The sequence below is a fragment of the Podarcis vaucheri genome (assembly GCF_965113315.1).
Source record: "Podarcis vaucheri genome assembly, chromosome: 13".
Classification (NCBI taxonomy): Eukaryota; Metazoa; Chordata; class Lepidosauria; order Squamata; family Lacertidae; genus Podarcis; species Podarcis vaucheri.
This window is the reverse complement of record NC_138751.1, coordinates 14,070,783-14,098,607: the sequence shown is the minus strand read 5'-3', so window position 1 is coordinate 14,098,607 and position 27,825 is coordinate 14,070,783. Positions and strand designations below refer to the sequence as shown.

General features: G+C 41.2%; 1 protein-coding gene across 4 annotated transcripts; it reads right to left on the bottom strand.

Moving 5' to 3' along the window:
- LOC309516832 (vomeronasal type-2 receptor 26-like) lies at positions 1-27,730 on the bottom strand. Of its 4 annotated transcripts, XM_082195776.1 has the most exons (7): positions 27,614-27,730; positions 25,241-25,334; positions 24,760-24,886; positions 7,663-8,523; positions 3,190-3,417; positions 1,682-1,808; positions 1-1,199 (listed from the first exon to the last, which is right to left on the bottom strand). In XM_082195776.1, exons 1-7 carry the CDS (start codon positions 27,618-27,620, stop codon positions 298-300), a joined length of 2,346 nt encoding a protein of 781 aa, XP_082051902.1. In that variant the 5' UTR covers positions 27,621-27,730; the 3' UTR covers positions 1-297. The 4 variants fall into 4 exon arrangements, 3 of the variants coding, with proteins under 3 accessions (XP_082051902.1, XP_082051903.1, XP_082051904.1); XM_082195777.1 differs by lacking the exons at positions 24,760-24,886; positions 27,614-27,730 and adding an exon at positions 26,187-26,308; XM_082195778.1 differs by lacking the exons at positions 24,760-24,886; positions 25,241-25,334; positions 27,614-27,730 and adding an exon at positions 24,480-24,748.
- Positions 27,731-27,825: the final 95 nt, after the last annotated feature.

Genomic DNA, 27,825 nt, shown 5'->3' with positions numbered 1-27,825 from the left:
TATATTATTTATACCCTGCCCAACTGGCTGAGTTTCCCCAGCCACTCTGGGCAGCTTCCAATCAAGTGTTAAAAACAATACAGCATTAAGGCAGCTTTTTCAGAGCATCAGAGGTTAATCCCCTGCTCACACTTTTCCCCGGAGTGAATTCAATAGTCAATATTTATGATGGGCAATCATTAATTACCACGTCTAGAAAAAACCATATAAGGCAGCTGCTGAACATGTATTTGCAAATATTCTACTGTACACAAAGAAAAAAGCACAAGATACAACAAAGGATAGGTTATTATTTCTTTAATTTTTCTTCCTTATTAGCTGTTCCCTATTGTTCAGCTCTGGCCTCAGAATGATTATGTAACATTTGGGGAAGAAGATGCAAACCAGCAACCCACCACCGGAGGCTAAGATGGAGAAGATCTCCACAGCTACCATATATTTTCCCTTGGTGCTCAGATAGGAGGGAATAAAGGACAGCCAAACACTGCAGAAGACCAACATGCTGAAAGTGATAAACTTGGCTTCGTTGAAACTGTCTGGTAACTTCCTGGCGAGGAAAGCCACAGCAAAACTGACAGTTGCCAGGCAACTCATGTAGATGAGGACACAGTAAAACATTGTCACAGATCCTTCATTGCATTCTAGTATAATTTCTTCTGTTATTGAGTGCATGTCCACATCTGGGTATGGGGGAGAGGTTGCCAGCCACACAGTACATATGCCTACTTGGACTATGGAGCAGGAAAGGAGAATGGAGTGGCCTAGTCCTTTCCCCACCCATTTCCTCATCCTGGATTCTGGTTTCGTAGCTATGAAGGCCAAAACCACCATGAAAGTTTTTGCCAGGACACAAGAAACAGCAGTTGAAAAGATGATGCCAAAAGCTGTTTGTCGGAGGAGGCACGTCATGTTCTCAGGTCGGCCAATGAAAAGCAATGCACACAGGAAGCAGAGCAGGAGAGAGATGAGGAGAGTGTAGGTGAGGTTTCGGTTGTTTGCAATGACAATGGGTGTGTCGTGGTGTTTCATAAATGTACCTAGTACCAGAGCTGTGATCAGGGAAAGGAAAAGAGAGAAGCAGGCTAAAGTGATGCCCAAAGGTTCTTCATAAGACAAGAAGCTGATATCCTTGGGTAGACATGCATCCTTGTTCTTGCTTGGATATTCTTTGTCTGGGCATTTATAACAGTCATTCATATCTGGAAAAAATAAGGAAATGACCTTTAGCTCATATTACATCAGCTCCCTGAAATGTTGACTATCTGTCTGAGAAGAAAAGAGCTCTGTTCAAATGAAAACACATGTTTAATACTGTCTGATGCTCTGTAGTCTGGTATTGTTGAATTTAATTGGTTCAGAGCTATTGGTCTGTAAATGGTTCCTCGTGATATTGGAACGTATCATTACACTAGCCTAGGTGCAGTCTGTGTAAGTCAGAAGGAGTGACAAGGCCCCTTGTAGATTTAAGTTGAACCACATACCACCCGGCTCCTGTCAAATCATTGTCATTCTCATTTGATTAGCATATTTAGACTATCTGAAGAGCAATGATCACAAAGAGGCAGGATCACACACACATTAGAGCATCTCCACCTTTGAACATTTAACTCAGCCATCCTTACAACACCTGTCAATCCTAAGTACTGTGTCTGGATCTATTTAATCTATTTATTTTTCCTACCATCCTGGTTTGCAATCTTCCCCTCTGGACATGGGATGCAATCGTAGCAGCAAGGGGGCTGTCCCTCCTTCACTTTCTTACTGGATCCTGGAAGACATCTCTCAGTACAGACAGAAAGAGGCTGAGTCTATTCCGTAAATGAAAGAACAGAAGGATCAGCAAGAGATCAATGAGTTTGGAATCCTTTAAGTAATCGGGCCTTTCTCTACTTTACTAAACTAACACAGCATTTCAGTACAGTGGTACCTCTTGTTAAGAATGTCATTCATTCCAGAGGTCCGTTCTTAACCAGAAACCATTCTTAACTTGATGACCACTTTAGCTAATGGGGCCTCTCACTGCTGCCACTAGATTTCTGTTCTCATCTTGAAGTAAAGTAAAGTAGTACCCTTAAAGGTACTACTTCCAGGTTAGCGGAATTTGTAACCTGAAGCGTTTGTAACCCGAGGTACCACTGTAATATGTAATGGCTATACAGAGAGCAATTGCTTCTTCTGGTATTAGTAATAGTAATTTTTGAAGTTATGTGATATTCCCTTGACATTGCTCTGGTATGTGCAGTACCCCATCTGTTCTGCAAAGATTGCTCTGTCCATTAAGGTACACTTTGAAGTTTCCTTGTTAATTTTGTTATAATTGTTACTTTTGAGTATGTTGTCCACTAGGTAGACAGCTCTAGAACTGATTTTGGTGCCAGTGGACCCATTAGATGCTGCCTAAGGAAGAGTTTTGAATGTGCCACCCAGAGTGGCAAGGAAAACCCACCCAGGTGGGGGTATTGTTTGTTGTTGTTGTTGTTGTTGTTGTTCTTGTTGTTAAATTCAATCTTTTTGAATTCCATTAAAAATATTCAGGACAAACACATGAACTGGATTGAAGCAATGCAATGCCTATGAGAATTCTTGGAATGTTGTAATACAATTCTCAGCATGTTAAGAAAAAAATATACCTTTGAAAACAGATTTTGAGATCCATCTTTTTATAAATTGATTCATCTATTCCTAGTGCTCTGTCTCTTGCTCTTCACACATTTACTCTCATGTCTGTGAGCGTGCACACCCTCTTGTGGTGGAGAAATGTACCCAGAGGCTCTAACTGGCTGAATGACCGACATTTAAATGAAGGATTGTGTGATGCAAAATCGCATTTGCATGGATGCAGCTTGCAGTGGGGACTGTTAATGGTTGGAATTAGGCTGAGACAACTGAACTTTTGCTATTTTCATCTGAAGTAGGATTCCCCAAAGCCATATTTACACACTTAGCCTTGCTTAACTTCATTTCATAGTTAAAATATAGTTTTGTAACCTCCTTAATAAAATATTTGCCTTCATTCCTTGTGTGGCTTCTAGCAGTAATCTTTTGGCTCTTAATCTGGTAGCTGGATGCTTTGGTCATACACAGCTCAGTAACGTGCAGCTCTAAAGGCAGTGAGAAGACCTGCAGGTGGATAATGATTGCTTATTCAATACTGAATCTCTTTTGAATTAGCAAAAAATGCAACCCTACCTGGTTAAACCAACTGTGCCATGTGATGGCATCTTCATCAAGGAGTAATGATTGGTCTGGTGGAGCCTGAGGATCTATCCTCCCAACTCTCACTCTGTGAAAACTTTGGTTGGCGAATATGATCCAGTTGTTAATATCCAAGCTAGATGCTGCCTCCCCATTCTGGTTGATGAAGACCACATCTCCTGCCGTATTGTTAAATGAGATGCTTCTCAGAAAGTGATGGAGCTAGATTGAAAGCAGAAAAGACAGCAGTTCGGAAAAGACTGCAGTCTAATGCATGGTGAAGCTTCCCTATGAGAATAGCCTACAACAAATAGTGGGGGTGATTTAGTCAATTGTCAGTGGATTCAGGTCTAAGCATGGAGAGAGCCAACCTATTTTCTTTCAGACACATGCATCTCTCTCAATCTTTCTTACAACCCTTCTCTCTCCGAATGCCCACAAGTTAAATATGTATGAGTAGAGAGGTTTGTCCCCCTCCCTGGTCTCCCAGAAAATCTCAGAAGACATGGCAGTGGTGTGCAACCACCTGTTCTAAGGAAGGATTTGGTTGATATGGGATAGAGGGAATGATGAACATCTCTCCCAGCCATTACCACTGCTTCCTATATATCAGGGGTGGCCAACTCCCATGAGACTGCGATCTACTCACAGAGTTAAAAACTAGCAGTGATCTACCCCCTTTTGGGGGGTTCAGGTCAAAGTTGTTGAGCATTTTAGGCTCAGAAAAGACTCAATATGGAGGCCAAATGGCCGAAATATTGGGAAATATTAGAAAAAGCTGGAGATACTTGGAGATTGCAGAGTTTTGAAAAATTAAAAGATAAAGTGCGAGATTGGTTACATTATGCTCAGATCAGGGAGGTTTTTAACTTGGATAAAAAAACAGGTTTCCAGGTGGAAAAATTGAAACTAGAAACAGAACTGTTAGAACATAAGACTAAGGTACTTTCAAAAATGTACAACTTGCTGTTAAAATGGAACACTCAAGATGAAATGGTTAAATCAGCCATGATAAAATGGGCACAGGACATTGGGTACAATATTATGTTTGCTGACTGGGAAAGGTTATGGACCACCGGGGTGAAGTTCACGGCATGTAATGCCTTGAAAGAAAATATTATGAAAATGATTTATAGGTGGTACATGACCCCAGTCAAGCTTGCAAAAATATATCATTTGCCTGACAATAAATGTTGGAAATGCAAGGGAACTGAAGGAACATTCTTTCACCTCTGGTGGACTTGCCCAAGGGTTAAGGCTTTCTGGGAAATGATCTATAATGAGTTGAAAAAGGTATTTAAGTATACCTTCCCAAAGAACCCAGAGGCCTTCCTTTTGGGCATTGTTGGCCAGAGGGTGTTAAAGAAGGATCGAACTTTCTTTATGTATGCAACAATAGCAGCAAGAATACTTATCGCAAAACATTGGAAGACCCAAGATTTGTGCACGCTGGAAGAATGGCAGACGCAACTGATAGACTACATGGAATTGGCAGAAATGACTGGCAGAATTTGAGACCTGGGAGAAGAGATAGTGGAAGAGGACTGGAAAAAGTTTAAGGACTATCTACAAAAACATTATAAACTGTATGAATGTTAAGAAGATGCAGGATAGAAAACAACATGGCATCAGCAATTTAGTTGAAAGAAATATGAGAATAAGCGATGTTTAAGAAAAAGATGAAATCTGGAGCAATATTATGTTTAAATTAAGTACTTAAGTCTTTGATAAAAACATCTAAAGTCGGAGACATAATATTTGAAAATTACAAAATAAGAATTGAAATAAGGTAATAAATTGCTGTTTATAATTTTATAATTGGGAACGCAGGAAAGGGAGATGTGAGGAAGTCCAAAAGGTTATGGAAATAGGATTTATGGACAGTTGTTTTCGTTGTACTTTTTCTATTCTATGTTTATCTTTTTGCTTTTCTCTGTTTTCTTTGTTTGTTATATCTTGGTGATGGTAATTTATATGTTTGGTGATTTTATTGTTTAAAACCTTTAATAAATATCTTAAAAAAACAACAACAAAGTTGTTGAGCATTTTTAGGGAGGACGAAGGACCATTTTTGGCAGATAAGGTACAAAATGTTAATCTTTTGTTAGGGGAGCCAAAGTTGTTAAGCTTTTTGGAGGGGAGCCACTGATCTACCAGTGATCTGCCACAGACGGCCAGTGAGCTACTGGTAGGTCGTGATCTACCTGTTGGACGTGCCTGCTATATACAAATGCAGTGGCATCTCATTTGGCTGCAAAGCTTCCATCATACAAATACTTTCTCCTGAAACAAAGGGCGGTACCTGGGGACCTCCGGGGTGGCGCCATCGGTAATGGCGGACTCCCTCTGATTCGGAGGGACCAGCTCTGCGGGAATCGGGTCTGTTCCGCTGCGGCGAAGCGGGGACCCTTGAAAAAATCACAGGCGGGTAAAGCCTGTGACCGTGGGATTCGGCGGGCACCTTTTGCGCCCCCCCCAACTTGCAAAGGAGCCCGATTACGGGTTCCGGAGCGGAGTGGGGAAGCGGCGCGGTGCCGTAAGTCAACTGCTTCTTCCGTGGAGCGAAGCCGCACAGCCGTTACCGGAGAGCGCTGCCTTTTTCCTGGGACAATTTGTCTACAAAACAACTATCCGTGAGTAGGCTAATTTGGGAAACAAAGGAACAAAGAAGCAATTTGACACCGAAGCGGAGAGGCATAAACAGGAAGTCTGCCTTCCGTTCTTTGTAAATAGAGCAAAGCGAAAACCTTGAAAGACATTTGAAAAGGACTGTAATTCTAACATCAAACAAGCGATTTCCCCCCTTGATTGCAGGAGAGGAGGGGGGAAAGGTCTGAATTGTATTTCCCTGCAAAAAGAGAGAAAAGGAAGCTAAAATCCACCGCTTAAAACCTGGGGACGGGTTGCCAGTGAACTGTAAGAATGCCGTACTGTGAATGCGCTGTTGGTGAAAATACTCTTTGACAGCTAACTCTGCAAGTGAAATTTTGGAACAAGAGGGAGATAGACTGAAACTGCAGAGTTTTGAGAAATTAAAAAACAAAGTGCGAGACTGGCTTCATTATTATCAGATAATGGAGGCATACAATTTGGACAAGAAAATTGGCTTCCAGGTGGAAAAGTCAAAATTAGAAACAGAACTGCTAGAACCCAAAACTAAGATTTTGTCAAAGATGTATAACTTGCTGTTGAAATGGAATACACAGGATGAAACGGTGAAATCTGCTATGATTAAATGGGCACAAGATGTTGGACATAACATAATGATGGCTGACTGGGAACAGTTATGGACCACAGGTATGAAATTCACAGCATGTAATGCCTTAAGAGAGAATATTATGAAAATGACACCAGTCAAGCTTGCAAAAATCTATCATTTGCCCAATAATAAATGTTGGAAATGTAAAGAGACTGAAGGTACATTCTTTCACCTCTGGTGGACGTGCCCAAGGATTAAGGCTTTCTGGGAGATGATTTATAATGAAATGAAAAGGGTATTTAAATATACCTTTCTGAAGAAACCAGAGGCCTTTCTCCTGGGCATGGTCGGCTAAATGGTGCCAAAGAAGGACAGAACTTTCTTTATGTATGCCACAACAGCAGCAAGAATACTTATTGCAAAGTATTGGAAGACACAAGATCTACCCACTCTGGAAGAATGGCAGATGAAGGTGATGGACTACATGGAATTGGCGGAAATGACTGGCAGAATCCGAGACCAGGGAGAAGAGTCGGTGGAAGAAGATTGGAAGAAATTTAAAGATTATTTACAGAAATATTGCAAAATTAATGAATGTTAGAATGATGTCAGAATGAAGTTAAGTGGTTTAAGCAGCAATGTTATAAAGGTGTATGTAAAAATGGATTATTAACAGGTGAGAAACCAAAGTTATAATATATTAAGTTAAAGGATTAAGATAAAAACAAAGAGGGAAAGAAATTGCTGAATTAACTAACTGAATTGGAATACAAAAAAGGGAGGTGTGAGGAGGTCAGGGAAACAAGAAAATGAATGTAAGGTATGGAAAGACTGATGTATTTTTAAGTGTTTTTTATCTTTTTTATCTTTTGTATTTTTTCTTTTATTTTTACTTTTGTCTTTCTTTTCTTCTTGTTTTTTTAAAATTCATGTAATTCTTTTCTTTGAAACCTTAATAAATATCATAAAAAACAACAAAGGGTGGTACCTACTCACAGAAAGACACAACCACCATGGCCCTTTTGTATAGGGTCTGCTGCCATTTGCCAGCAGCACAATATGTGGGGAATTATCTAGGGTACCACCATATCCCTGCCACCTCCTACTCTGTCAGCAGAATTATAAATTCAGTTCTGGGTTCTTCTTCCTAATACACCTTCCCAAGAGTTTGGACTCTGAGAGAAAAGAGCAAGCTAATAGGATTTTGGCAACCCATAGAGTGTCAGGAAGTAACAGGGCTTTCGCAGTTGAGGATGTTCAGCCTTTACCTGCCAAAACTGTTGATTCAGATCCTTCCCCCTCTCTTTGTATGCAATTCTTCTATGTCTGAGTCTGGATGTGAACATGGCATGTAAAGCATGGGCCATGGTGTAGACAGCACTGTGGATGCTGAAACTGTGGCCTGTCATGCTCATTTCAAAAAGTGATCCAGGAAGGTTCTCCAGCTTCTCTTCTCCGGTGCAAATATTCCCCTCTGCCTTGTCTGCAGTGATATCTGGGAACACACATTCAAAGGCCTGTTGCCAGAATTCCCTGATAAATCCGTCCCCATCTGTGCTGGAAGGGTTTCTGTGCACAACATACTGATGAAATCCTGGTGGGTTTCTAATCTGAATTTCAAAGGCTATAGCGCCATTTAATATTCCTGCGTCCCAGTACCTTTGAAAGACAAATGAAGCAAACTCAACCTGGGCTGTTATTATCCATACTTTACTTTCTACATTCTTTGTCTTGTCATCATGTTCTGAAAAGTATGAAAGCAATCTCAAAGTTGCCATGGAGTAAGATTCTCCAGAGGCAACCACTACGTTAGCATTGCTGTTAAAAATTTTCTCGTTTATTATTGCCCCCTGTGTTAGCATTCCAGAAATTTCAGAAATAAAACTAAAACTGGGGATTCTTTCTAGGAATGCAAAGCAGACACCACTCTTGGTAAACATTGGGGAAATGGTTTGCACAAATCTTTCTCCATTGTCATTTTCTGTTGCAATGACTCCAATCCACGTCCACCTGAAATGCAGAAGCAAAGAGAGAATTCCCTCATACTGAAGGGCTTCTGAGGCTGCCATCTGGTAGAAGGGAAGCCCTGGGCTTTTATCATTCATCACTGGAGCAGAGCCATAAATGAGCTGAAGAGGGAATGGAAGAAGAGAAGAGGCAAAGTAATATTTGCAGAGTTTTTTCGAACTATTCATATACATTATGTGATGAATCATGTTAGTCAGATATGCCTTTTGCCACCCACCAGGGGTTGCATGCACTTTCTCATTTATACTAAAGACACACATGCAGATGAGCTGAAAATTGGGGTCATCTCCCATTCCAGTTTGTTAAGCATTTGTTCTGTTGACCAGAGAGGGGCAATGTTCCAATTTTATTTTTATACTTGCAAAATTTGGCAGCGTCTTCTATGATGGACAAAACTGATTAGAGGGACACACCATGCCCCAAACAGGATTGCCTACCCCTGCATTGGACATTATTTACTTTAGCCATGTCAGAACTGCAACTTGGTTCAGATACACATTTCTTCTCTGGAGCTTCTTTCATCTTCACGATGCTCATACCCCAACACACAGCAGAACTGTCATTTCTGCCTCTTGTTTTTCAAAACTCCTCAGACATTATTTATGAACATTTATTTCACTTTGGAACCAGTTTCTCAGTACTATTACTGTTCTCCTGCATAAGTGGATTATATCTGCCATTTGTCATACCTTCAGAGTGTGTTTAATTTGAAAGTCTTTCCCCCTAAACATTCACATATTGGGTATGGTGTCATGGCTGGTGATGAAGAAACCCACTCTCCCATCATTGGCCTTTGGGATTTCCTTAAGGTGTGTGTAAGAGATTGAGGGGGGTGACATATTTTTTTCTGCTATTGCAGAATTTCTTTCCCCTCATTTAGGTTATTATATTTTATATTAATTCTGTACCACCTTTATTTCCCAAGGATCTGAAGGTGGTGAATATGGTTCTGCTTCCAATTTCATCCTTGCCCTAAGCTAGTGATACACTCAGAACTAGTGCTGTGAATTCACCCTCTTTCACTATGCAAGCTAAGAGAGGCATTGTACATGGGTGCCCTACCTGCGGAATCTTATAGATATCCAAAACAGTTGCCATATAAAAGGAGATTTCAGAATCAAGTCCTCCTATGACCCCAGCCAGATTATTTTCAACATCACATATATAGTTAGGAACAAATTTCTCCACTCTGGATAAAAGAAGCAGTGTCGCAAAATATGTGTTTCTTGCATTGTTATAGCTGTCATATAAGTGAAAGCCCAAGGTGATATTGGGTAGGATGTGAGGGTCTTCATTGATCTCCTTTACAGCAAATGCCAAGGTCACGATGTGCTGGTAACCCTTAGGCATCACCCTAGAATGAGAGTTGCAAACAATATCAGAAGGAACTGATATATCATTTTACATATCAACACAGTAGTTAATCATATCGACTTCAGGGGAGTTAACGCCCAGTCCATTCTATTGCCGAACAATTCTTATAATCAGCAAGTTCTTCCAGATGTTTACACAGAATCTCCTATCTTGCAACTTGAATCCATTGGTTCTGGTCCTGCCCTCTGGAGCAAGAGAAAACAAGCTTGCTCCAACTTCCTGGTGACAGCCCTTGAGATATTTGAAAATGGTTATCCTACATCACCTTAGTCTTCTATTTTCATAGCTAAAAATACCCAACCCCCTCAATGTTCCCTCATAAGGTTTGGCTTCCAGACCCTTGATAATACGTGTCACCCTCCTCCGCATATGTTGCAGCTTATCAATATCCTGAACATAACTGAACACAGTACTCCAGGTGTGGTTTGAGCATGGCAGAATAGAGCTGTTCTATTACTTCTTTTGATTCTGGCACTATACTTCTGTTGACTCCTTGATCCTTTTCAGACATAGCACTGGCAATCCAGGTGTTCTCCATCTTATATTTGTACAGCCGGTATTCCTGCCTAAGTGCAGAACCTGACATTTGTTCCTATAGAAATGCAATTTGTTTTTCTGTCCAAGTTCTCCATTCTATTAAGGCCAATGATATCTAGACCAGGGGTTGCTAATGTAGTGCCCATAGGAACATTGGAACCCCTGGGGTCTTTCCCTGAAACATCTAGGACTTTCCCTGACATTTACAAAGTTTCTGAGCTCTCTCCTGTTAGACCCCTTTCTTATTCATGAGGCAGAGATGGTAGTTGTAATTCACAGAATTCTATACTTCATATTATATGCCATCATTGTGAAACAAATTTTAGCCTAAGAAAGCCGACTTCATAAAACTTAGGGAAGTGCTGGGTGAGATCCCATGGACAGTAACACTAAAAGGAAAGGGAATTCATGATGGCTGGGAGTTTGTTAAGAGGGAGATAGTAAAAGCACAACTTCAGGCAATACCAATGAGACGGAAACATGGAAGGTGCCTAAAGAAGCCAGGGTGGCTATCTAAAGAACTTTTAACTGAGTTAAGATTAAAAAAGGATGTGTACAAAAAATGGAAAAGGGGGGAAACCACCAAAGAGGAATTCAAACAAATGGCCAGCATGTGTAGACACAAAGTCAGAAAAGCTAAAGCACAGAATGAACTCAGGCTTGCTAGAGAGGTTAAAAGCAACAAAAAAGACTTTTATGGGTATGTTCGTAGCAAAAGGAAGAACAAAGAAACAGTGGGGTCACTCAGAGGAGAAGATGGTGAAATGCAAACAGGGGACACAGAAAGTGCTGAACTCCTCAATGCCTTCTTTGCCTCAGTCTTCTCCGATAAAGAAAACAATGCCCGACCTGAAGAATTTGGAGCAAATGATTCAGCAGAGGAAACAGCCCAGAATAACTAAGGAGATAGTACAAGAATACTTGGCTAGTTTCAAGTCTCCAGGGCCAGATGAACTGCATCCAAGAGTATTAAAAGAACTGGCAGATGTGATCTCAAAACCACTGGCAGTCATCTTTGAGAATTCCTGGAGAACAGGCGAAGTCCTGGCAGACTGGAGGAGGGCAAATGTTGTCCCTATTTTCAAAAAGGGGAAAAGAGAGAACCCAAATAATTACTGCCCAGTCAGTCTGACATCAATAGCAGGGAAGATTCTGGAGCAGATCATTAAGCAAACAGTCTGTGAGCACCTAGAAAGGAATGCTGTGATCACCAATAGTCAGCATGGATTTCTGAAAAATAAGTCATGTCAGACTAACCTGATCTCGTTTTTTGACAGAATTACAAGCCTAGTAGATGAAGGGAACGCAGTGGATGTAGCCTACCTTGATTTCAGCAAGACATTTGACAAGGTGCCCCATGATATTCTTGTAAAGAAGCTGGTAAAATGCGGTCTTGACTATGCTACCACTCAGTGGATTTGTAACTGGCTGACTGACCGAACCCAAAGGGTGCTCATCAATGGTTCCTCTTCATCCTGGAGAAGAGTGACTAGTGGGGTGCCACAGGGTTCTGTCTTGGGCCCGGTCTTATTCAACATCTTTATCAATGACTTGGATGATGGACTCAAGGGCATCCTGATCAAATTTGCAGATGACACCAAACTGGGAGGGGCGGCTAACACCCCAGAGGACAGGATCACACTTCAAAACGACCTTGACAGATTAGAGAACTGGGCAAAAACAAACAAGATGAATTTTAACAGGGAGAAATGTAAAGTATTGCACTTGGGCAAAAAAAATGAGAGGCACAAATACAAGATGGGTGACACCTGGCTTGAGAGCAGTACATGTGAAAAGGATCTAGGAGTCTTGGTTGACCACAAACTTGACATGAGCCAACAGTGTGACGCGGCAGCTAAAAAAGCCAATGCAATTCTGGGCTGCATCAATAGGAGTATAGCATCTAGATCAAGGGAAGTAATAGTGCCACTGTATTCTGCTCTGGTCAGACCTCACCTGGAGTCCTGTGTCCAGTTCTGGGCACCACAGTTCAAGAAGGACACTTACAAACTGGAACGTGTCCAGAGGAGGGCAACCAAAATGGTCAAAGGCCTGGAAACGATGCCTTATGAGGAACGGCTAAGGGAGCTGGGCATGTTTAGCCTGGAGAAGAGGAGGTTAAGGGGTGATATGATAGCCATGTTCAAATATATAAAAGGATGTCACATAGAGGAGGGAGAAAGGTTGTTTTCTGCTGTTCCAGAGAAGCGGACACGGAGCAATGGATCCAAACTACAAGAAAGAAGATTCCACCTAAACATTAGGAAGAACTTCCTGACAGTAAGAGCTGTTTGACAGTGGAATTTGCTGCCAAGGAGTGTGGTGGAGTCTCCTACTTTGGAGGTCTTTAAGCAGAGGCTTGACAACCATATGTCAGGAGTGCTCTGATGGTGTTTCCTGCTTGACAGGGGGTTGGACTCGATGGCCCTTGTGGTCTCTTCCAACTCTATGATTCTATTCTATGATTCTATTCTATCAGGAAATGAAACCATATGAGCATTTAGGTTCAGAACAAGTTTTTTTTTAATGCACTCTCACTAACACTCCAGTTCAGATAAAGTCTATCAAAATCAGCTGTTCAAAAGGGCTATCTCAGACAAACCCACACCCACACCCACCAATACATTTACCGGTATATTAATTTCCCTATTGAGAAATGGGAGCTTTCTACAGTATTCTTTTAATTCACACGAGATTCTTATGGATTTTACATCAGCTTATGCCCCACTGAAATGAAAAGTGGTTATCCCTAGGTAAATGGGTAGAAGTTTGCAGCCTCAGTCAATATTCTGAGGCTGAAACTCTTGGTTTGATCATTCCTGTACTGTAATAAATGAGTAGCTTAGTTCTTACACAAGCTCTTCAGGCAGCGCTGGTGGGGGTTCCTCAGTGAATGTTGCTGGAGAGGAGATGAAGCCACCATGGGAAACAATGCCACCAATGAGGAACTCTCCTGGCTGATGATACATGTGAAGTGGACGGTGTGGACTTTGGAGCTTGCATTTTGCTATGTGAGCCTGACATACATTGTAAGAAATCAGTTCCAGCAGCAAGAATACTAAAACCACCATTCTCAATACAAAGGCAACTGGTTGTTCTATGCAAAAACTCTGTTTTATCTTCTCCAAGATAAAAATTGTCTCGTTTAAATGGTAGTTTATTTTCCTGAGACGATGCAATGTCGGAGTATCCAAAATCAGACTTGTGGATCACAAGTCTGATTAATTCTGATTAATTTTAATATACTTTGCATTAGGTTTACCAGTGGCCACTGTAAGTCCCCGTTGTTTTTTGAGAAGCAGCCGCTCAAATTATAGCCCTGTTAATGATCAAGAAGCAATTTAATTATTCATTCGGTGCTTAGAATTCCCTCTGGAATTGTTGAAGAAAATGTGTTTGTCACATATTCAGAACTGTTATTTTAATTTCCCTTTCACTTGATAATAAGGGACCACTGTTGTATTGGGGAAGGAAGACGTTAGAAGCTCATTATGGGAGACCTTGTAACCAATGTAGTTTCCAAAATGTGTAGTCAGCATCCTGGAATTAGGGTCCCTCTCTGGTCTATGAGTCTAGGATACATGATCCACCGCTTCCCTTAATCAGACTACTTAGTCAGGGGAAAATCCAGGGAGAAGAGCTACATGGGCTCCTCTGTTGGCTTTGGGGAACAGTTTTGTGAAATAGAGTTGTTCATGCTTTAATTCTTTCTTATAATAAGCTTTCCCCTGCTGTTTAACTCGGGCCTCACCAAAACAATATAACATTTGGGGAAGAAGATGCAGCCCAGTAATCCAAAACTAGAGGCCAAAATAGAAAAGATCTCCACAGCCACCATGTACTTTCCCTTGGTACTCAGGTAGGTAGGAACAAAGGACAGCCACACACTGCAAAAGACCAACATGCTGAAAGTGATGACCTTGGCTTCATTAAAACTGTCTGGTAACTTCCTAGCTAGGAAAGCCACAGTGAAACTGACCATGGCCAGCATTCCCATGAAGCCTAGGACACAGTAGAACATGGTGACTGATCCTTCATTACATTGCAGTACAATTTCTTTAGTCACTGAGTGGTTGTCTAAATCAGGGAGTGGGGGAGCAACTATCAGCCAGGCACTACACATCATCATTTGAATGAGGAAACTGAAAAGAACAATGGAGATGGCCAGATGTTTCCCCACCCATCTCCTCATTCTGGAGCCTGGCTTGGTAGCCATGAAAGCTAGAACCACTATAGTTGTTTTTGCTAAGATGCAAGACACTGCTACTGAGAAGATGACTCCAAAAGCAGTTTGTCGAAGGAGGCAGGTTATTTTTGTGGGCTGGCCAATGAATAGGAAAGGACAAAGGAAGGAAAGATTGAGGGCTATGAGGAGAACGTAGGTGAGGGTCCGATTGTTGGCTTTCACGATAGGAGTCTCTCTGTGCTTGATGAAGATCCTAAGCACCAAAGTTGTAGTGAAAGTCAATAAAAGAGCAAATGTGACTAAACTGATTCCCAGAGGTTCACCATAAGACAGGAAGCTTATATCTTTTGGAAGACATTTATCCTGGCCAATGTTTGGATACTGATCTTCTATACATTGAAAACAGTCATCCATGTCTGAAGAAAGAAAGGAAGGAAGGAAGGAAGGAAGGAAGGAAGGAAGGAAGGAAGGAAGGAAGGAAGGAAGATAATAATTACACGCTCTTAAAGAGAGTCAGAGGTGGTCGGAAGGCTTCCACAGTCTTTTTGCTTTATATCCCTCTTTTTTATTTGACTCACCAAAGTCTCTGTTGGCTCACAAAGACAGAGCCACGCCGCCCCCCCCCCGACATTTTATCATTTCTGACTCAATGTCATTTCTGTGGAATAATGCAAATACTTGTACACTTTGTTAACTACTTCAGTATTTTGATGGAATTCAATAGAATAACCGCTGACCCGAATGGGTGGTTCCACACTTTCTGATTCTGCAGCTGTTACTCAGCTCATTTTAAAGGTGAATCTGTGTGCATTTTTTAACCTTTCTTACCTTCCTGGTTGGAAATCTTTCCTTCTGGACATGAAATGCAACCATAGCAACAAAATGGCTCCCCTTCCTTCTTGGTCCGACTATAACCTGAACCGCAGTGGTCATTACATATAGAAATGGGCCGAGTCTGTCCATAAATATTAAAATATAATGTTTTAGGAAATATTGCGAACACTAGAAAGTATTACAAATGCAGTGGACTTTTAGAACTTGAGTCCTTGGCTCATATTATGGTATGGTATGGTTTATCTACCATATTTTTTGCCCTATAGGACGCACCGTCCCATAAGGCGCACCTAGTTTTTTTTGGGGGGGAAATAAAGGGGGAAAAATTATTTCCCCCCCCAGGTGCGGGGCTGGGGCGGGAGAAGCCTGAGCTTCCCCCGACCCCAGCCCCCAGAACAGGCAACTCTCCGCAAGCTGTGGGAGCCCGGCGCCAACAAAGGCCAACAGTGAGCAACATATATATAGTCCATATATATGTTATTAAATCAAAACATAAAAAGTCATTAAAATCAATAAAATATTTAAAAACAAAACAAAGGAATGTGTGTCGAACAATAGAAATGGTTTGACTCAAAAATTGTTAACAGTGGCCAGGGTAAAGCGGTGCATTTTCACCAATCCATAGTAACTATAAATGAGGTTGTTTGACATCCCACTGTGGGGAAGGGGACATATTTTGGGAACTGCCACAGATAATTCCCTTTCCTAGACTACCATCCCCCAGGTTTCTGAGGGTGGCAGAAGTACCAAGAGGGAATATTAATAATTAAAAGCTTATGTATGGAAAGAGGCAAGATATGTTGAACCTAAATAATCTTATAAATAACACAAAACTGTAACCGTGTGACTCAAACACGTAAAATGATTATTTTAATCAAAAATAATTTAATTTAATTACAAAATTTAATTACAAAAGTCAAAGCATCCTGGAAGAAGTGTGTCTTCACCTGTTTCATTGATATGTATGAAGTCCACACTCAAATTATGAGACGGTTATATTTTGGGGATACATACATATATACATTTTGCATATAGTTAGAACACATGGAATTCAGTGGTGAGTGGAATTGCCAAAGTCTCCCCCGCCACCCCCAGAATGAACATTAATTGGCACATTATTATTCAACTACAATGTGAATGTTCAGATTGAAAGCCATAGTTTGAATTGGGTCAATAAATTTACAGAATGCTGAGAAACAACTATGGGACAAGTGATGGAAAGAACCCTGAAAGGTGCATAGAACCCACCTGGTTAAATGGGTTGGGCCATACAATGGCAACCTCATGAATGGTGAACGGTTTTTCCTGGGTGCCCAGGAAGTCTATCTTCCCAATTTTGACTCTACGAAAGGACTGATTTGGAAACATGAGCCAGTTTATAATGTCAAAGCCAGCAATTAATTCACCATTTGGGTCAAAACGCACCTTTTCTCCTGCACTGTTGTTAAATGAAATACTTCTGAGAATCTGATGGAGCTGAATAATGAAAATAAAATGGAAGATATATATAAAAGTTCAAACTATGTTATCATAAACAGGTGAAAGTACAACCAAGGCACGGGATTATGATTCCATGAAAGCTTTTTGCAAGCTAATGTTAGAAAAAGCAAAAGGTCACTTAAAACTTAAAACATCAAGGAATATTGTCTACATCTGCAGCAGTATCACCATCCAGCCCTGGGAGTCTTTCCCAGAACATGACTTTGAGAGCAGCAGCAGCAGGAAAGAGAGGAGTTCAGGAACACTTTTATGCATTGTGATTTGCTGTTTTTAATTGATTATAGATTAGCAATTCTGATGCTGTTGCTGCTTGTGATATTGGCAAATCTAATGAGAATACAGTGGTACCTCGGGTTACATACGCTTCAGGTTACAGACTCCGCTAACCCAGAAACAGTGCCTCGGGTTAAGAACTTTGCTTCAGGATGAGAACAGAAATCGTGCGCCTGCGGTGCGGCGGCAGCAGGAGGCCCCATTAGCTAAAGTGGTGTTTCAGGTTAAGAACAGTTTCAGGTTAAGAACGGACCTCTGGAACGAATTAAGTACTTAACCCGAAGTACCACTGTAGAAGGAGATACTTAACCAGGAAGGCACCTTGGGAAGAGCTTTGGCTCAGTGGTATGGTACACACTTGAGGACGAAGGTGGGGCAGGGGTAGGGGCAACGGGCTGCCCCGGCTGCCATTCGCACCATCCCTGGGAACATGCACCGCTCGCCAACTCCCCGGGATGTGCGCTGCACGCCACCCCCTGAAGCTCATTGTGCACACACCGCGACATGCACTATGCCCCCGCGACCCCCAACAGTCACCCCCCTGCCTGTTCGCCACTCCTGGTGCCAGAGCATGTTGCTCTGAGACTGATGTTACATGCTTTGAATGCAAAAGATCCCAGGTTCAATCCCGGGCAACTCCAAGTAGGGCTGGGAAGGGCTTTTGCCTGGTATCCTGCGGAAGTATTGCCAGTTAGTGTAGACAACACTGATCTGCATGGAGTGTACGTCTGTACTCGGTAGAAGGTGACTTTCTTTGTAATGTAAGACACTCTAAATAAACCTTTGAAACCCCAGCCCCATCTTGGTTATTTCTTTTCTTTTGCTTAAAAAAAATGTATTTCAAGCCCACTCTAGACTTCGAAATCCTAGCGTGAAGTGCAATACATAATCAGACCTACATGAAATAGCTGAATAAAATATTAAAAAACCAACAGCAGAAGTCAAACAGATCCAATATGTCAGGCATGCCCTTCTCTACCAAAGAATAGATTAATTTATAGCTAATCAAAGATTTGATCAGATAAATGTTGCCATTCCCATTCCCCTCAATGAATGGTTGAATTAAATACTGGACAAAATTTCAGAGCAGCACCAAGTTATGAAACTCATTCCCCCAAAAATGCACAGGTCCACAGGTGAAGGGATGGTAAGAAAATCTTTAACAAACTACGGGGAGTTTTGTCAATTTCTGGGGTGGGGTGCTGCAGAGGGGGGACGGACCAAATGGTAGATATATTGTAAAGTTTTTCTCCGAAAATAAATTTCTTGTTAATCTCATGGAAGGTTGAGAAAGCTTGCCCATATTTCCTCACCAAAATATATGGAGGTATCTTCAGGACATTACCTGCCATGGTTGTGGATTTGGAAGCTCCCATCTTGCTCCCTCTGCCATTCCCCTGAGCTTTAATTGGGATGGATGTCTGATGTGCAAAGCATGTGCCACCGCATAGACTGCATTGTAGATGGTGTAGCTATGAGCTGTCATTCTCATTTCAAAAACAGACACAGGAAGTGCCTCCATCTTCTCCTCCCCGTGCAAATTTGCCTACCTATATTATCTGTAACAGAACTGGAGAATGAACAGTTAAATGACTCTTCCCAGAAGTCCTTGATAAAACCATCTTCTTTTTCTGTGGTTGGGTTGTTGATCTGAAGGAACTTCTGGAAAGCTAACAGATCCACTGAGTGAATGGCAAGGGACAGAGAACCATGAAGGAAACTTATGTCCCAATTTCTTTGGAATGGAAATGATGTGATATCCATCTGGGCTGTCATGAACCAGACTTTACCCTTGGTTCTTATTGGTATATGCTCAAATTTTACAATTTGGGGCACCATTTTCAATACCATCATCGTCTGAATTTCTCCATGTACAACCACAACATTGGTAGTGCTTCCCATAATAACACTGACACAGTGAAAGCCCTCCCCCACCATGTCAGTGATTCCACTGGAAGATGTTAGCTTTGGGAATGTTTCTATGAAGTCAAAGCAGATGCCACTCTGGGAAAACATTGGAAGTACATTGTCTATAAAACCTTCTGTATTTTCCCCATCTTGAGAAACCACTCCAATCCATGTCCACTGGAGATGCAGCAGTAACTGGATAATTCCTCTATATTGATGGTCCCCATTCGGGAACATCTTCTGGAAGAAAACTCCTTGAGACTTTTTATTCATGACTGGAGAAGAGCCATATATGAGCTAAGGGTTTTTTTATATTAAAAAAAGAGAGAAAAAGAAGAATGGTTTTCAATATGAAATAATTGTATGTACTTGTGTTTTCTTTCTTCTGCACATTTCTGGCCGGGACCATAATGGTTAAGTATATCCTGCAGATAGTAGGATTGAATTATCTGTTCACCTATTGGAGTCTACTTTCCCTGTGCATTTCCTGCAAACAACACTCTGAGGAAGCAGGCCCCTGCAACTAGCAGGATTGAAACCTCAACTCACTGGATACTGAGCCTAGGGTATATAATTGCTCAGTTTTACAGTGTGCTTCAATCCGCTGGTTTGTACAGCCATGTGAAAACAAATCTCATTCTTCCTACCAAGACCGCGCCCCAACAACCCCAGATCATTCCTGCAGGCCAGACCAAATCTGGGACTGTTTCTAACTAATTCATCTAGTTCCACCCAAATTTGTCCAATTCAGTATTTGGGCTTTGGCTAAATCTGACCCCCAACCCTTGCAGCTTTTTACTGATTTCTCTTTCCCTGTGTATGTGTTTTAAGATTGGGAAGATTTGTCAATATTTCTCAATATTTCTCTTCAGTTTCTTATTTATTTATTTCTATACCGCTTTATATTTTTAATAAGAATCTCAAAGCGGTTTACAACATATTAAATCAATAAAACAACAGCCAGGCTATGTTCCTCTGGCCTCATGAGGAGCCTCTTCAGCAGGGCCTTGCAGGGAGTGGCCTTCACACCTCTTTCTAGTGTTGGTGAGTCCTATTTAAGTTATTTAACTGCATGAATGAGGCGTTTTTTTTAAGCTTCATGAAAATTTCTCCTAAAACACAAAACTTGTTATATGCAAATTTTGCCTAACATGCACATCTTTGTAAAGCAATATTCACGAATACAACGAATTTGAAGGATATTTTTACTAATGTGCATTTTTTATGCAAACTTTTCCTTAATCTGTGCATTTTTTGACACATTATTTGATTGGAGAACTGCTTTGCAAAATCCGGAGAAGTGGGACTTTCAAAGAATGGCTGCATTTCATGTATTGCTTCTGAAAGCATGAATTCAGTGAAATTGAGGTGTGAATGCATTTAGATCTTACTTGCGGTATCTTGTAGGTAGACAGGATGGGTGTCATGTGAAGACAGACATTAGAGTTAGGTCCCCCAATGACTGCTATTGGAGTGCTCTCAGCATCACATTTATAGTTAGGGATGACCTTGGCCCTTCTTGAGAGAAGCTCTATTGAGGCTTCGTAGGTCCAGCTTGCACTGAAATGGCTGTTATAAATGTGGAAGCCCAGGGTGACGTTGGGCAAGATCTGGGGAGTTTCATTGATCTCCTTTACAGCAAATGCCAAGGCCAAGATGTGCTGGTACAGGTGAGTCAGCACCCTGTATTGAGAGTTAGATGCTGCATCAAAGGTAATCTACTTCAGATTAGAACATTGACTACTTTTCAGTTCAGTATCCATTTCAGATACTGTACAAAAACAGGTTGTAATCTCACATCTCACAGACTTATAAAAGTAAACTGGTTCATGAATATTTGAATTTTAATTTGTAATGTAATACATGTTTCAAGACTGTTTTGATGCCACGTGGATGTCTGCAGGCAAGACTTGACATTTATACAAGTGTTTGTCCTGTAAGCCAATACTTTATGCTTCGTAAATGTTTTAAAATTCTTCAATAAAATTTGGAATGAAAGAAATGAGTGTTTGAAATGGGTAAATCATTTTTTTTAATACAACTACAGAAGACAAAAGTCAATAAGGTGTTTTTATTTATTCTTACATATAAGCACCTACTTACATATGGTCATCTGAAAATTCCTGAGATGGGTGTTTCTCAAAGGATAGGGTATCTGAAAATATGTAGATCTGAGAAATAATGCCAGCAATGATGAGGTCTCCTGACTGATAATATTTGTGAAGAATAGGGACGGGTACCCTGATGGAACATTGAGGAATATGATGAAACTTGCACATCCCATGCACCAACAGTAAGAGCACTAGCAATCGAAACACTACCATCTTGAAAGGTACTCTTTATTTAGGTACTCTTCTGTTACTGCCATTCCCGTGATCCTGAGCAGCAAAGCCTAACTTGAATTGTCACTCACACAGCTGATTCAAAGCCAGACTCATGAGTCTCTGTATGTCTATAGACCCAACCAAATAGAGTTCATAGTGATTAATAAGACCCTCCAGTCTTAGTTTCATCATTTGCATGTGGGCAGAAGAGGACCCTAGAGCAGGATAGAAGATGTAATTCTGAATAATTACAGGAGAGGTAATCACTTGCTTTGAATCACAGATGCTGCGCAATATTTTAAAGAAAACATGTTTATCATATCTCAGCCAAAGCCTTTTCTTAAGTGAGAGAGATAGATGCTAGGCCCCTTCTTTTATTCTTTTTAGTGAGCTATTGATATTTAGAAAATTTTTGAAAATGGAAGTACTTCAAAGCAATAATAATTATAATGTACTCCCATATTATTCTGAAAGGGTGATATCTAATCCAAGTCATACTCAGAGCATGCCCATTAAATTCAAGGGAGTTATGGATTATATCTATGTGGATGTACTCTGAGTATCACCTAGTGTGTTGAGAACTGCATATTTATATCACTCGTTGCAACTCAAAAAACATCATTTGTGAATTGGAATATATCCATCAATCATCAATTATTTTGATGCAATTGAAATCAGTAAGATTACAGATGTGTTGGTTGACTTGATGAGGTACTTGATTATTCTTTATTTCTTCGTATTAGTTGTGTCCTGCTGTTCAGTTCTGGCCTCAGCAAAATGATAAAGCATTTTGGGAAAAAGATGCAGCACAGTAAGCCACCACTGGAGGCCAAGATGGAGAAGATCTCCACAGCCACCATGTGTTTCCCTTTTGTGCTCAAGTAAGTTGGGACAAAAGACAACCACACACTGCAGAAGACCAACATGCTGAAAGTGATAAACTTGGCTTCATTAAAACTATCGGGCAACTTCCTAGCTAGGAAAGCCAAAGTTAAGCTGGCAATAGCCAGGAAACCCATAAAGCTCAAAACAGAGTAAAACATGGTATTTGACCCTTCATTGCATTCTAGTACAATTTCTTCATTGATTGAGTGCATGTCAACATCTGGGAATGGGGGACAGGTTGCCAGCCACACAGTAATAAAAACCGTCTGAACAAGGAAGCTGGAAAGAACAATAAAGGTTGCCAGTTGTTTTCCCACCCATCTCCTCGTTCTAGAGCCTGGCTTGATAGCCATGAAAGCTAGAACTACTATTGTGGTTTTGGCTAATACACAGGAAACTGCCACTGAGAAGATTGCACCAAAAGTAGTTTGTCGTAGGAGACATGTCACTTCATCTGGTTTGCCAATGAATAGCAAAGCACAAAGAAAGGAGAGGAGGAGAGAGGACAGGAGAACATAGGTGAGGTTCCGATTATTGGCTTTGACTATGGGAGTGTCCTGGTGCTTGAGGAATATTCCAAGAACCAAAGTTGTGATTAAAGAAAATAAAACTGCAAATGTGGTCAATATAATTCCCAGAGGCTCATTGTAAGTCAGGAAGCTTATGTATTTTGGGAGGCATCCATCTTGGCCAATGTTTGGATAATGATCTTCTGAACATTGAAAACAATCATCCATGTCTGAAATCAAATATGAAAAATAGATATAATATGATATTTAAGTATGGCATTCTGTTCCTGAATGTGGGTAGTGAACTTGAAATATCAAATGTTAATTTTGTAGTACAGTGGTACCTCTGGTTACGAATGCCTTGAGTTACGGTTTTTTGGGTTACGAACGTTTTTAACCCGGAAGTAAGTGTTCCAAGCTCTTGGAGGCCTCACCGCTGCCCAGAGCAAGCCCAGACATCCGTGGGGCCTACGGAGGCTCTGTGACTGGGGCTCCAGCAGTGAGAGCTCTCTGAGGCCTCTGCAAATTCCCGGAGCCAGGCCCTGACATCAGGAGGATGCCCAGGAGGTCGCATCCCAGCCCCAAAATTAGGTAAGAAGCACTTACCTAACGAAGACCAAGAACAGTGAAGCTGTTAAGAAAAGAAAGATGAGTCTGGGCTGAAAAGTCCTTTACCAACCCTTGCCCCATCCCCAGGTGTAGCACCTAGCGAGGTTTGCCCTGTGCCTTTGTCTCTGCTTTGTTCCTTCGTTTGTGGGACTTCTGGGGGACTCTGCCTTCTGCCATTGTTTTGGGGATCATGTGGAGCCCAATTCAGCCACTGGTTGATTGTGTGACTTCAGAAATGGATAAAAGCCCCTATCCAAACAATGACTTTCATCAGTGCATGTAAGAATTTTTTTTTAAATTTTTTTTCATCTACAATACTGTCTTATTTATTTTATAGTACAGTACATTGATTATTGCCTTCATTTTATGGATCAATGGTCTTGTTAGACACTAAAATTCGTCTTAATTTGCTGTTTTAGGGGGTGTTTTTTATTGTCTGGAAAGGATCAATCCACTTTTCCATTACTTTCAATGGGAAAGTGCACTTCAGGTTAAGAACGCTTCAGGTTAAGAACGGACTTCCCGAACCAATTAAGTACTTAACCTGAGGTATCACTGTAATTATAATAGAAATTCTGCTTTCTCATGGGTCCCAAGAAATCTAGAAATATAAACAAATCTCAGCCATCCTGCTAGAGGCTGAAGGTGTCACACTTTGTGATTTGTGTGTTCGGGACTGGGGCTTGCACAGTCTTTTTGTTTCAACTGATCCAACCCACTAATATTCTTATCATCTATGAATTTGTCTGATATTCTCTTCAGTCACCCAAGTTACCTCATGTGAAATATGTGGAAGACAGCCCTGGATCGTTTGACCCTTTTATTATTTCTATTTTCCCTCCTATAAAAACTACACAAGATACTCTCTGTATAAAGTTTAAAGAACAAATAACTTTGACTTAGTATTCTTGCAGTTGCAGATTGTTATGTTCAATGCAGGTAGGTGATACTTAGATTGCTAACAGTTTAATCCATGTAACAGTTTAATCTATCTAAAATAAGAAAATTGTCCAGTAGCATCTTAGAAACCAACTAAGTTTGTTCTGGGTATATGCTTTTGTGTGCATGCACACTTCTTCAGATAACTCTTAGGCAGACAGCAGCACCACACAACAAACCTCCTGTTCTAACTGTTAAGACCGTTCAACTAACTGCCATAACTGCCACAGAATGTATGACGTCACAGAGTTCTACGGTTCTTGCCATTAACCCTTTACATATGCTTTGTGTGTGCTAACATTTCACAATCTTGAATGTTAGAGCAATCGATTTAAGCATTTAAAAGGCTGATGGGAGCAAGCTGGATTGTAGCCGATCTATTTATAAAATAAATAGTATTCATCTGTTAAATAGGTGGCAACTGTTGAACAGAACACATCTACATATGACATTCCTTACCTTTCTGGTTTGAAATCTTCCCTTCTGGACATGGAAAGCAATCATAGCAGCAAAATGCCATCCCTTCTTTTTTAGCTCTTCTATAACCTGAACTGCAGTGATCATTGCATATGGAAATGGGGCATATCTGTTAATAAATGATAAAGTAGTTTTTTTAAAAAAATCCAAAAACAGGTTGTGGAGCTTTGATTTCATTATTATTTCTCTGCAGTGAAGGAATGGGTTGATACTGTCATAAGAAAATATAATGAATTCTTGAGTGCATGTTGTGTTTGTGTTTATGTGGTGAAGTTCCCCATACCTGGAGTCCTTTACCCACATTAAGAAAACATGAGACAAAATATGCATGATTACAGTATTGCTTGATTTCTGTACATTTGTCTCCAGCATTCTAACACCCACAACAAAATTTGGAGACAATGTGACTTTTTGAACATTGAGGAAATTATTCAATAGATCCCAAAATGTGCACAGTTACTACCTGTTTAAACTGGTTGGGCCATACGATGACATCCTCATTAATGATGAAGACATTGTCCTGGTGAACCATGGGCTCAATCTTTCCAACTTTGACCCTGAGGAAGGAGTGGTTTGGAAATGTGATCCAGTTTATAATATCAAATCCAGCAAATAATTCGCCGTTTTGATCAAAGGAAACTGTTTCCTCCACACTGTTGTTAAAAGAAATACTTCTGAGAACATGGTGGAGCTAATTTATGAGGGTGAAAAAATAGGAGTCTGTACTTAAAAGGTGCAAAGGATGTAAATACACATCAAGGTTATAATCTATCAGACATAAAGATTTTGGATTATGTTTCCTTGAAAGGATGTATGCAGGCTAATTCTGGTAGAAATGATAGTAAACCACCTAAAAGGTCAGGAGATGTATTTATTTCCCACAGTGGCCCTGAGATAGTGCTTGATTATGACATATGCCCTTCCAAGTAAAGGTAAAGGACACCTGGATGGCTAAGTAAAACTTGACTATGGGGTGCGACACTCATCTCGCTTCAGGCTGAGGGAGCTGGTCTTTGTCCACAGACAGCTTTTTGGTTCATGTGGACAGCGTGACTAAACCACTTCTGGCGCATCAGGACACCGTCCTACAGCACATGGAAATGCTGTTTACCTTCCTGCCACAGCAGTACCTATTTATCTACTTGCATTGGCATGCGTTTGAACTGCTAGGTTGGCAGGAGCAGGGACTGAGCAACGGGAGCTCACCCATTGCATGAATTTGAATTGTCGACCTTACAAACCCAAGAGGCTCAGTGTTTTAAACCACAGCACCACCCGCTCCCTTTTTCTAAATACAGCACAGTGCAGGAGGGATGCTCTGGCACCTATGAAAATGTGCTTTCTCCTCTGTGTTTCCAGTAATTCTTCCCCTAGAAAAAAAATTGAAGAATCCACACCTACCCACTTACCCCATAATCACTAAAATGAAAAGGGGCTCACTAAAATAAGGAGAGAAAACTTTGAGTTTTCCTCTTGGTTTTTAGACTTGAAGAGATAGTTTAAACACACGCACATAAGATACCATTGCTAGGTTAATATGGAAAGGCTGTAGCAAAAGAACCAGCGCTGATGTCACAAGCAGCTGATGGGAAGATCAATAATCTGCTAAGCATGGTTGGTGGAAGGGAAATGTTAGCTGGCACAGAAGGCCATGGTGCACAATAAAATAAAATAAAATAAAATAAAATAAAATAAAATAAAATAAAATAAAATAAAATAATGCTCTGGCTAACTTTATTGTTGGAGGTGGCAAAATGTCTGGGGTTGCTGCCCATAAGAAGCAAGAATGGAATTGAGACAGTGCCATGGAGCAGCAGCCCATATAAAATTCCCCCCAGATGGGCATGTAGGACCCACAAAAGATGAAATGTCTGGGAATTCCCAGATGTGGTACAGAAATGAAATGAATCATCATCATCGTAATTTTGAAGAAGAGGAGTTTGGATTTGATATCCCACCTTTCACTCCCCCTCAGGAGTCTCAAAGCGGCTAACATTCTCCTTTCCCTTCCTCCCCCACAACAAACACTCTGTGAGGTGAGTGGGGCTGAGAGACTTCACAGAAGTGTGACTGGCCCAAGGTCACCCAGCAGCTGCATGTGGAGGAGCGGAGACCCGAACCCGGTTCCCCAGATTAGTGACTACCGCTCTTAACCACTACACCACACTGGCCATTGGCCTGTTGGATCAATTTCGAAGTGAAAATCATCAAAGAAGGGGCAAGAAGGTGGTTCTTCATAGGATGTGGCATTCTTGCTCAACTTTCTGTGTTTGCCCCCTCAATGTGTTCACTCAACTCCCAGGAATACAAGTGGATACAACTGACAGGAATTGGTGAAAGGAAATGATACTTTTTTCTAGCTCATACATCAGGTCCCCCCCCCTTGTTCTACCACAGAGAAATTTTGAGTTAAACTGAAAAGAGCTTTCTAAGTCTCACCTATCTCTGCTTGCCATAAAATCAGCGAATAGTTGCTAGAGGTCTTGGGTGGAGATGCATGCAATGGGAAGTTGTTGCACCCAGTGACGAAGAGACCCTCTCCGTCACCTGGGGCAGAACGTCGAGGGGCGGGGCGAATTGCGGCAGCCATATGAAAGCCTGTATGCACACAGTGTGCAAGTGGCAGCCCACATAGATGCTGTGTGAGCGGCGCCCATACTGACTGTGCACGCACCCCTTGCTGCCCCACAGCTGGGGGGAGGCAGCAGCCCATCTTATCACCCCCCGGGTGGCACCTGGGGTGACCCGCCCCCTCTGCCCCCCTTCGTACCCCACTGGTTGCACCTACAGATATGGGAGCATACCCCAATCTTTAAAAGTGTGAGCAGGACATTACCTGCCATGGTTGTTGGTCCAATCTTACTCCATCTGCCATTGCTCTGTGTTTGACTTGGGATGAATGCCTTGTACTGAATGCATGTGCCACTGCATAGACAGCATTGTAGATGCTGTAGCTATTTCCTGTCATAGACATTTCAAAAACAGATACGGGAAGGGTCTCTAGCTTCTCCTCCCCAGTGCAGACTTTCTTGTTCATCTTGTCTACAA